This window comes from Vipera ursinii (assembly GCF_947247035.1).
Source record: "Vipera ursinii genome assembly, chromosome: 4".
Taxonomy (NCBI): domain Eukaryota; kingdom Metazoa; phylum Chordata; class Lepidosauria; order Squamata; family Viperidae; genus Vipera; species Vipera ursinii.
Genome location: NC_139514.1, coordinates 68,161,367 through 68,173,762, shown reverse-complemented (window position 1 = coordinate 68,173,762; position 12,396 = coordinate 68,161,367). Strand labels below are relative to the sequence as shown.

The 12,396-nt window shown below is 41.1% G+C and overlaps 1 protein-coding gene across 5 annotated transcripts in view; it reads right to left on the bottom strand.

The window, feature by feature from the left end:
• Nucleotides 1-12,396, bottom strand: part of CTPS2 (CTP synthase 2) — a 135,679-nt gene that overhangs the window by 19,287 nt on the left and 103,996 nt on the right. For all 5 annotated transcript variants that reach the window (XM_083362949.1, XM_083362947.1, XM_083362948.1 and 2 more), the window contains 2 exons: nucleotides 8,495-8,591; nucleotides 4,608-4,752 (listed from right to left, as the gene is read on the bottom strand). In XM_083362949.1, the coding sequence (XP_083219075.1) occupies nucleotides 4,608-4,752; nucleotides 8,495-8,591 (242 nt within the window). The remainder of the gene's footprint in view (nucleotides 1-4,607; nucleotides 4,753-8,494; nucleotides 8,592-12,396) is intronic.

The following is a 12,396-nucleotide window of genomic DNA, read 5'->3' as shown; positions in this document are numbered from 1 at the left end:
GGTTTTGGGGGGAGCCCAGTCCAAGACTGCCCTCATCTTCTCAGGGTCCATCTCTATTCCTTCATTTGATATGTGATAACCCAGGTAATCTATGTGATCTTTGTGAAATTCACACTTTGACAGCTTGGCATATAGTTTAGCAGAGCACAGTTTTTTCAGTACTGCTCTGACCAGTTTAATGAGTTCATCTTTGGTTTCGGTGTAAATAATGATATCATCCAGATAAACTAAGACCCCCTTATACAGATGATCACGTAGGACTTTGTTGATCAGCTGCATGAATACTGCAGGGGCCCCTTGTAATCCAAACGGGAGAACTTTAAACTGGTAGAAACCCAATGGGCAATTGAAAGCAGCTTTCCACTCATCCCCTTTCTTTATTCTTATGCGTTAATAAGCCTCTCTCAAATCCAGTTTTGGAAAAAAAAATCCTTTTGATAGATGCGCTAACATGTCCTTCATTAAAGGTAATGGATACGTTCAGACTTCTATCAATGCAGAGACGAAGATAGACATCTTTCTTTTTTCTGAATAAAACAGGAGCTGCCACCCAAGGTCTGGCTGGCTCAATAAAACCTTGCTCTAAGTTCTTTTTGATAAATTTGTCCAGTTCAGTTAGCTCCCTGTGAGTCATTGAATACATTTTTGGCTTTGGTAATTTCACCCCTGGAATGATCTCAATAGCACAGTCTGTGGGGTTGGTGAGGGGGGCATTCATCCGCCCTCTGTTCACTGAATGTTTCAGCTAAATCTCTGTATTCCATTGGAAGGCTTTGCAAATCTGACTCACTGAGAGCTGAGGCAAAATCACGACGTAATCCTCATCTCCCACCAATTTCTTTAGGAATGGGCGGGACTCCTACCTGCAGGAATCTCAACTATCCTTCCCTCCAATTGATCATGGGGTTCCATTTCTTTAGCCAAGCCAGCCCCAAAACTAATGGCCACTCGATACTTGGAGCCACAATAAGCGCTAAAGTCTCTGTGTGGCCACTCAGGTCAATGTGTAATGGTCTGGTAACAAAACTGGCAGGCACCCCCCCCCCTGCAACTGAACTATCCAGTTGGCAAAAAGTGATTGGGTTTTTTAGTCTCCTGAGGGGAATTTGCACTTCCCCCACCAATTCTGGGCTAATCGTACAATGAGTGCACCCCAAGTCCAGTAAGGCTGCTAATTTCATTGTCCTCCCAGTGCCTGGTATGAACAGTTCTAGGGGCACTGTAATGGGGTCTATTGGTGCACTCACCAAAGAGCCATCCTCATAGTCATCTTCTACTGCTCTTGGATCGTCATGGCGTGGACCCAGAGCTCGACCCTCTCGATTGCAATCTCAGGGGAGTTCTACAGTTTCCTTGGACCTCATAGCATTCTCCTTTGGGCGTGATGGGGTTCTCGGAGGTCTCCCGGCCAGCAGATGATCCCCTTTCTTGGCAGGTGTCTTGCTGTGGCAATCCATGGCTAGATGTCCTTCCTTGTCACATTTGAAGCAGGAAGTGCTGCGAGGTGGGGCAGGTGAATATTGGGTGGTCTCCCCTTGCTTCTCGGTCTGTGGCTTAAAGCTTGATCTCACCAGCCAGTGCTGATGCTTGCGTTGATCAATTTCCACTTCCTCAGCTAGCAGGCACCAGTCATACAGCCGTCCTGGGGCTACGTGGGCTACACAGGCATTGTACAGCTCTTCATTGAGTCCATCCTGGAAACAGCTTACCAGGATGTCCTCTGGCCAGCGCTGGTGACTGGCCAACTCTCTGTACTCCTCAGTATACTCAGCAACTGGTCTTCTCCCTTGCTTCACTGTCTTAATCCACTCCCAGGCTCTCTTATCGGCCAGCTGGTCTTCGAAGCGTCTGTGGAGTGCAGCCATAAAATGGTTGAAATTTCTCAATTCAGGTGTATCAAGTCAGCTGCTATCCACCTTCTAGCTCCAGAGTGATCACTCGAACTTTCTCGACATCAGTAGGTAGTGTTCTCCCATAGATTTGCATGTAGGTGAACACACCCAGTCGCTTCGGGTCTCCATCAAACTTCACCTCAATTGGGATTAATTGCACCTCGACTGGCTGAGGTGCTTTGCCTCTGGCTCCTTGAGATGGACAACCCCACTGCTGTGCTGCCTCTTGGGCTCCAGCCGCTGCCATCTCACAAACCTCTGGCTCATCCTCCTCTGATTCCTCCTCTGACTCATGGCTTCATTTCAACTGCATCTTAAATTCATCAAAGGTCTTTTTCACATACTCCATCACAACTTCCATTGGCCTTGCTTTCAGCTCCTCTTTCTCTCCATCTTTATCAGGAGGGGCAGGCTCTGGATTCTATTTCTTTGCCTTCTTTTTTCCTCCTCCTCGTGTCAGGGTAACTTTGGGGGATTTTCTTCCCATCCTTCCTTCTTGCCGACCCCAAGTGACCATCTGGCTCGGTCTTCTTCACCAAAAGGTCCAGCTTCCTCCAGGTGCCTGGAGAGGCTTTCATCTGCTTTTAGGCAGAGGAGATCTTCAGACCATTTCTCTGCCTGGAACTCCTCCATGTAGATTTTGTTTGTGACTCCCCCGGTAGGGTAGCAGCTTCTCCGGGCTGAGTACTATGCAGATCTTGCCTTATGTAAGGACCCACTTCAACTAACCACCCAAGAAAGCAGAACTCTTGAAAATGGCATAGTCTCAAAAGGATACTTTTATTAGGAGTCAGTGGCAGTAGGAAAGTCAAGGCAAGATCTGGGGAAAAGCCGGCCAAAACGGTATAGTTAAGCAAGCAATATTCCCCCTCTCACCAAAGTCATAATGTTCATTTGAAATGCAGCCAATCCACAGGTGGTCTGAAGAGTGGGTAACTGGCACAGTTGGCACACATCTCAAGGTCTTCTCTGGTTTCATTTCTTTGCAACCGTCTCCATGATAAGGGAGACACATTCCTTTCTCAAAAGGATGGAGGCAGCAGGAGAGAGTAGAAAGTGAAAGTTATCCCAAACTAATGCAAAGCTCCCCCTCCCCCCAGCAGAATGGCAGGCCCCAAAAGTAGAGTATATATGCAAGGTAAAGAAAAGGGTTTGGGGGGCCTGACAGTAACCTTATGAAAATGATTTATTCAGTTTAGATCTCACTTTTCCTTTAGGAGATCAAGGCAGCATGCATAATATTTTTCCAACAGAAAACCTATGAAGTTCTATGATTGAGTAAAACTTGAAAACAATTCTCTGATGTTCTTGTCCAACACTAATTGCATATTTTTAAAAAAACAGCAATCATACATCAATTAACAATACTTGGGATTCATTCACTTATTCAATTTAGTTGATACTTCCTGGCCAAGAATCTATATCATCTATATCTATATTTATATCTATAGTGTGTGTGTGTGTGTGTGTACTGCTCAAAAAAATAAAGGGAACACAAGATAAGATATCCTACTATTAAATACAGTACATTGTGTTGTTTAAGTGTTTCCTTTATTTTTTTGAGCAGTGTATATATATATATATATATATATATATATATATATATATATATATATATATATATATATATATATATATATGTGTGTGTAAATTACTAACAAAGAATTAAAGGGAAACTGAAATGCATTTCTGACTTATTAGTCGTCATCAGCCAGCCATACCCTTCTGAGATTCGAACCATGGGCTGATTGCATATGAGGCAGTGTTATTTGCCTCTAAGCCACAAGGTCTCTCTCGCTCTGTTAGCTTTTTTTTTTTCTGCAAGGGAAGATATGTTTCAAATGTTAACTCTTTAGATTACCTTGCTAGGCCCCAAACATGGGGCAAATCTTTATTTCCTGTTTTCAGCCTATATATATATGTATGTATGTACGTGTAGATCTACGAAAACAAATATATATGTATATATACACATATATATATATGTGTAATTTTTTTTATATTGCTAACAAAGAATTAAAGGGAGACTGATATGCATTTCAAACTTATTTGTTTTCATCAGTCAGCCATACCCTTCTGAGATTCGAACTTGGGCTGATTGCACATTAGGCAGTTGTTTTAACCTCTAGGCCACAAGCTCTATCTCACTTTGTTAGCTGAGAAGCAAGGGAGATATGTGTTAAATGCTTGTTAACTATTTAAATTACCTTGCTAGGCCCCAAACATGGGACAAATCTTTATTTCCTGTTTCGGCCTAACTGAAGGCCATCGACAGGCAGTAGTCACAACAGTGACAGCTCATATTTGTGTAAATTCTTTTAGATTGCTAACAAAGAATTAAAGGGAGACTGATATGCATTTCAAACTTATTTGTTTTCATCAGTCAGCCATACCCTTCTGAGATTCAAACCTGGGCTGATTGCACATTAGGCAGTTGTTTTAACCTCTAGGCCACATAGATAGAATATATATATATATATATATATATATATATATATATATATATATATATATATATATATATATATATATATATATATATATATATATATATATATATATATATATATATATATATATATATATATTCCAGTCTTTTTAGCAGTAACTATCAATATTTTTCTAATGTATAAACAAACAACATGGATCATTGTTAGTTCTTCGTTCGAAGGAGGAGGAGGAAGAGGAGGAGAGGAGAAGAGAAACCATGATTACCTAGGAGACAATTTATATCCATGTTGCAAGTATGTGCTAAGTGATCCTGTTGCAGCAAGTAAAAGCCCAAGGTATGCAGGTGAAGGCTTCATAGGTCTGGAAGAGAACTCAGGATGAAACTGAACACCGATGAAATATGGGTGATCTAAAGACACATAATACAAAGTGAAGAAGTTAGTAACATACTATAAAAATTGAAATTCTTTAACATAAAACAGTAATTGTTTCAATTATTAAACTATTCATAATAATAAAATCATGAATAATTATTAATAAATAATTCAATTCTGATTTTTATACAAATGTATGTGGATTGTGTTATTTGGTGATATAAGCAAGAAAATATATACCTTACTATATTCAGATAGCCCTTGACTTATGACAATTGAGACTGGAACTTCTGTTGCTAAAACAATGTGGTTGTAAACTAAATTGTACTTGATTTTAGGACCATTTTTGCCACAGTAATTAAATGAATCACTACAGTCATTAAGCAAATTATACTGTCATTAAGCAAATCCAGCTTCCCCCACTGATTTTGCTTGCCAGAAACCCCCTGGAAAAGTCGTAAATGGCGATCACGTGATTCTGAGATGCTGCAACCATTGTAATATATATGCCAGTTGTCAAGTGCCCAAATTTTGATCTTGTGACCACAAGGACACTGCAACTGTTGTAAGTGTGAGGACCAGTTGTAAGTTACTTTTTTCAGCACCATCATAACTTTGAATGGTCATTAAACAAATGCTTGTAAAATGAGGACTATCTGTAAACATAATGATTCTTATTTTCCATAGGGTGGAGGTGAGGCTGAATTTTTAGAGTTTAGGCTGATGTCCAGGAATGGTAGCTATACTTAGTTGGATAACAATGTTTAGTTCAATACAGGATCTCATATATGATTTTGGCATTCTTAGTGATTATCATGGCTTTTCTATGGGAAATGGCAGAGAAGCCTCTTAAAAATCCATTTGATTTTTTGGTCCTAGACTGCCGGCTCACATCCTACTATATTTAGTCTCTAAATGTTTCAGTTTGAAGGGAAAGACCACTTTTTGAACAGTTTCCCAGTAATGCACAAGAAATTGTGTCTAATATTGGTAAATGTGGTACTCCCAGCCATTACAAAATAAGTGGTTTGAGTTAATAGTTCACAATAGACATCAAGATAGATAGAACTAATAAAGCCAGGAATCTAATCTGTTTGATACAGCTGTCCAGTTTCTACTTGAATATATTAAGTAAAGAGAGTTCATCACCTATTTTGGTAATCTGATATCCTGTAAACTGCTCTTACTACTTTATGCCCTTCCTAACATTCAAGTAGAAATGGCATTCCAGGTTCATTTTGCTGCTTTATGCTTATTTCTAATCATTCTTAATTATTTTATTAATGAAGTAAAATAAGTTCTAGATTGTTTTTAAGATGCTTAAAAATCACCTGCTTTAAAACACAATCTAGAATCATCCAGATATCAATTTCAAGCTCACTATTCAGTTTGTCCTTTTTTAAAAAAAATATAAGAACATCTGTTTTATTCCAGTCATCTGGAACTTCACAAATCTTCAAAATTTATCAAGGAGGACAATGCAGCAAATAGCTTAGAAGGGCAATCCTTCTAGTCCTGGAGATTTAAACTTGACAAGTTATCTTATTTCACTTTCTGAAATTGTTAACTACCTTATCATATTGTGGGAATACTGAAGAAGTAATACATCTCGAAAAGCATTTGAAAAAGTCATCCATTATTTGCTTAGCAAGTTTATTTATCTCCTATACAGATCTATAGCTGACTTACACCCATACTTAAAAGTGCTCATTAATAGCTTCTTTTTAAACTGAAGTGGCATCTCCAATGAGATTCCACAGTGTTTGATCCTGGAACTACTCTTGTTCAACAGTTGTATTAATGACTTAGTTGAAGAGGTAGGGAAAATGCTTATTAAATATGCATATGGATATTCTGCCTAGAAGGCAGAAATAAAACAATTCTGAAAAATAAGCAAAGTTTCCTAAAAAGATAAGATGAAATTTAATTAAGATGAATGCAAATGTTTACACGTAAAAAACAGAAAACTTGTACACTATCATAGGATGGGTATACACGGCTTTATAATAATTACATGTAAAACAGATTTTGGAATTGTGGTTGCTCACAAACAAAACACCTGTCAACTGAATAATGTATCTACAAAAAAGACCAATATAATTTTAGGGTCCATCACTGACAGTTTACTTTACCAGACTATGGAAACAACAGTTCTACTCTATTCTATATGGGTCGGACCCAACCTCAAGTCCTCTGCAGTTTTGGGCACAGTATTTTAAGAAAAGCCCAGGGAAACTGGAATCGATTCAGGAAAAAAAAATCAACAATGATCAAGGAACTAAAAAGAACTAGTTATTTTCCTGTAATTAAAGTTCTTTAAGTGGTCAAATTCACATGTGAGAATTAACTGCATAAACAATGCTCAAGAGCAGGAACCACAGAAACCAAGACGTAAAGTCCTGCCTCAACTACTCCTCCCAAGAAAGCAGAACTCTTGAAACAGTCATTGTTTCAAAAGGAACTTTTGAGAGTTAGTGATAGCAAGAGAGCAAACCAAGATCTAAAACTTTCCCACACGAATTTCTATATTAAAACTTTCATTTCACAAAACCCCACCCCAGAGCCCAACTATCTACTTCGCATCCAGCCAATCCACAGGTGTGAAATTGTTATGGGAACCAGAGCTGATAAGGGACAGTTCCCAGGAGCTTCACCGCATCTCCCAACGAAGTGGAGATAAGGCATATGGCCCCTGGCATATTCCATTCCCCTTTTCTCACCCAAAGAGATACATGGAAGTTGAGGAAGAACAAAGTAGAGGAAATACTTCTACAAGGCCCCCTCCCAGCACACAAAAGTCTCCCTCCTCCTCCTAGAATGGCAGAGCCCTGAAAAGAAACATTGAAGGGGTTTCTGACAAAAGATTAAGTTAATCTGGTTTCTAATCTCAATTAAAGTTCTTCAATTTATTTTATTTTATTTTATTTTAATCCCATTTATATCCCGCCCTTCTCCGAAGACTCAGGGCGGCTTACAATCTAAGCACAAATCAAATGTGCTTAGCAATAGCCTTCATTCTATGTATATGCCTGCTTATTAGGGCTTTCCCCCCCCCAAGCGGCATTATTACAAAGTCAGCTTATTGCCCCCAACAATCTGGGTCCTCATTTTACCTACCTCGGAAGGATGGAAGGCTGAGTCAACCTTGAGCCTGCTGGGATGCGAACCTGCAATAATTGCAGGCAGCTGGTGTTACTTAAGGAGGCATTAGCCCACTGCTCCACCAAGGCTCATCATCATCTCACATATGTAGGTACAGGAACATAATATATATGAAGAAATTATAAAAGTAACTACATTTAACATTCAGAAAAGGCCAATTTTAGGTGAATGTCAGGAATAACTATCTTACATTAAGAACAATTTGACAAAGACATCAATTAACAAAAATGTGATGGGTTTCCTTCATTTAAGCATTAAGCATATTAAAAGATCACTTTGATCCCAGACATACCTTAGAAGTCTACAATATAACTGTAGATCAGGATGATCACTGGCATTATTTTAGGGTTACAGAAATAGTTTTTTTGTGCCAAATTTCATAGTATCACATTTTCATAGTTAGATAAATTATCTCTTTATTTTCACAGAAAGCTCATGCTAGGTCTCCTTAATAGTTTATTTTTAATGTGCAACCAATAGCATCCTTAAAATTTCAAGATCTAACAAATGACAGCATTGACTTTTGTAGATTCACCATTTCTCCATGTTTTACAGTAACATTAATTACACATCTTCTTTCATATGCAAGGTGATGCCAGAAGCCAAAGTCCTTACCATCCAGTTCAATAATCTCCATTCTCTTTCCTTCTGTGTCATGCCCAACAAACTTCAAGCCTTTATCTTCAAAGAAGTGAATCAATTCAGGATTTACCTGAAATGGGGGAAAGGAAAGAGGCAAAAGATAAAAAAGATTTCTCAGTACTATCATACTGGTGAAAATTTATGCCCCGATCAGAATCTGCACTGGCAGTTCAGAGTTTCTACTTATTTTTTGCATAAACCATTGTATAGACAACCATTGCCAAACCCAAAAGGATTGAGGGCTTGTGATCATTGTCACCATATATATAAAAAAGGGAGGGGGAAATGATCTGTCAGTTGTAGATCAATCAGCCTCCTCAACACAATCAGCAAACTCTATGCAACAGACCTACAATGGAAATTCTAGGACTGTCTGGTACAAGAAAATCTGGAGGAGCAGACTGGCTTTAGGGAAGGCCAGTCCATTGTTGATCAGTGTCTAGTACTCCGTTATCTCATTAAAAATACCCCTCCTGCAACACAAGTTTTCACAGACTTTAACATAGCATTTGATTCTATACTCTGAGCTAAACTGTGGAAAAAAACGGAGGATGAATCCTTGATTGACTGGCATGTACTTTATTTTATATGTATGCTTCATGAAGGGATATCACTCAAAGTAAGTTGTACTCCCCAGTACCATCTCACTAGTGCCATTGGAATCAGGAAAGGCATCAAGCAAGGATGTATATTGTCCCCACAATTATTTAATTTCTATATCAGCTCCATGGTGGGCCTTCTCCTCAACACAAACTTTCACCCACAAAACTTTCTAGAAGACATAATATCTCTGTTCTACTCTATACTCCATGTCTATGCAAACAATACAGCAACACTTTCAAGAACACCGATTGACCTTAAAAGAGCACTGAAAGCACTTAGCACAGTATTGCAGGGAAGACCAACTAGTACTCATCAGTACACCATAATCATAGAATTTGCCAAAAGGTCCAAGAGACACTCCTGGAGAACAAATGCCCGTAACATTGTGCAATTCCCCAGTGGAGGGAGTTGTCCTCCACTCTGCTAGTAGCAGAAAACACCATGTGGATTACATTGTTGAATAACTTGTTCAATTCAATTTTTTAAAATTGGCCCGTCAAATCCCAAAATTTATTTCTAATGTCTCCCTGAGATTGCAGACAGGGCTGATGATAATGAAGGCTAGAGGATGGGTTATCACAGAGAACCATCCCATTTTGTCTTGCTCCATTAATTATGAGAGTTGATTTTCAGTCCACATGGAAAAAGGCAATGACAATTAATGGAATAGAATAAAATTCTTTATTGGCCAAGAGTGATTGGACACACAAGAATTTGTCTTGGGTGCATAAGCTCTCAGTGTACATACAAGCAACAAATGATAAATCATGATCATAATCATAAAATACAATCATCATAAATCATAAGATACTAACTCAGTGATAGTCATAGGATACTAAATAAGCAACATAAATCATAATAGGATACTAAATAAAGGCAATCAACATAAATCATAAGATACAAACAACAGAGTTATAGTCATAAGAAACTAAGGAAATATGTAATAGGAAAGATGAAAAGATGAGAAGGATAATAGGTAATACAGTGGTTTGACATCCTAGGGCATAGACAGTATTGTGAGAATTAGTTGTTTGGCAGAGTGATAGCATGGGGGAAAAAACTGTCTTTGTGTCTGGTTGTTTTGGAGTGTAATGCCCTATACCAGGGGTAGGTAACCTTGGCTCTTTTATGACTCATGGACTTCAACTGCCAGAATTCCTGAGCCAGCATTTTGTTTATCAAGTTTTTCTGGCATTATGCCTAATATAAAGAGTTCAGGTTGAAAATCCATGTTTCACCAACATCTTTTCTAACCAAGTATGTATTTTTGTCCAATATCTCTTTGCATGTCCAGCACATATGATATAAAGTACCTGGTTTATGATTACATTACCAACATTCTTGGTGGAGAAGTGGCTGCATGAGCCTTCCCTTTCCCTTTTCCTGCCCATTGTCAGTTGCCTCAGTATGGGAAGAAGCCTGAATTCCTACACCATTCAAAGCTCCTCTCTGAAAGCTTAGCCTTGAGTCTTGTACAGAACTATTCATGCACCTAATTTTGACTCTCTCATTATATTGGGATTAAGAAGGAACATTTAAACAGTGTTTAAAATATCTCTAACCCTTAATTACGGAGGCATAAACCTCAATTGTAGTCACCATCCTCAGACAAATGGTGGGACAGAATGATCAAATTCAGTATGGCAGACATGTCAAACACAAGGCCCGGGAGCCGGATGCAGCCTGCAAAGTGGTTTCATGCGGCCCACAAAGCCATCCTGGAAACAGTGAGGGAACGGCCCCCATTGCCTTGGCCCTGGCCCAGAGATCCTCCTTCTGCCAGAGACCCTCAGATCTGTCCCACTCCTGCCCAGACCCCCATAGGCACCCTTGATGCAAACGATGTAGAGCTGGCCATGCCCATCCAGTAGGCCATACGCACTCTAGCCACGCCCACCCTGGCCATACCCACCTGGCCCACTGAGGGCAACCGCAATGCTGATGCGACCCTCAATGAAATTGAGTTTGACACCTCTGCAGTATGGGAACAATACCTGCGCTCTTTTATTAACTATCAACAAGACGACTGGACAGACCTCTTGCCATTTGCTGAAGTAGCATGGGTTTCACGCCATTTCAAGTGGCAACTGAGCAAAATTTTAACTCAATGCCTGAATTACCAGCCCAAGAGCCCACAATCCCCTCTCTAAAAGAATGGATTAATCAATTGAAAAACATGTGGCCCATTGTGCAAAATGCCTTGGCAGATGACCAGGCAGCTTACAAGGTCAAGCTGACAAAAGGAGAGTGGAACTTAAACCATTCCACATTGGGGACCATATACACCAGGGGTCGACAACCTGAAAAAGCAAAAGAGCCACTGGGAAGCGGTTCCATCACACATAAAAAAAAAGTGGGAGCCGCGCGCGTGCATCCACGCACGCGCATGCACATAAAACAAAATGTTTTACGCATGCGCAAAATGTTGTTTTTTGCGCATGCGCGTGCGTGGATACATGCGTGCGATTCCACTTTTTTTTATGTGGACACACCTGCACAGCAGCGGCGACGGGTCTCCATGGTGACAGGTGCTGGGTTGCGGCGCCGCCTTCAGCCCGGGCGTCGCCGGAGCCACCCCCAGGACCTCCAAACTGCCACCTGAACACCCGTTTGGAGACCTGCTGGTGCCGGTTAAACCGGCACCAGCAGGTCTCCAAACCGCACCTCCGCTCGAACACCAGCAGGTCTCGACACGGGTGTTCGGGCGGAGCTGCGCGTGCACCTCTCCAAACCTTTGGAGAGGTGCGCGCGCAGCTCCGCCCAAACACCTCCGCCCGAACAGCGGTTTGGAGACCTGCTGGTGCCGGTTTAGAAAGCTGAAACTGGCACCAGCAGGTCTCCAAACTGCACCTCCGCTCGAACACCAGCAGGTCTCGACACGGGTGTTCGAGCGGAGCTGCAGGTCTCCTGCCCCCGCAGCTCTCCAAACCTTTGGAGAGGTGCGTGCGCAGCTCCGCCCGAACAGCGGTTTGGAGACCTGCTGGTGCCGGTTTAGAAAGCTGCCGCGGGCCACGGCAACTTTCTAAACCGGCACCAGCAGGTCTCCAAACTGCACCTCCGCCCGAACACCAGCAGGTCTCCAAACAGGTGTTCGGGCGAAGGTGCGAGAGAGGTGCGCGTGCAGCTCTCCAAACCTTTGGAGTGGTGCGCATGCACCTCCGCCCATTCGGAGTGGTGCGCGTGCACCTCCGCCCATTCGGAGAGGTGCGCGCGCACCGGGCGACTGGGAGCCGCAGGAGACGGCTCAAAGAGCCGCATGCGGCTCTGGAGCA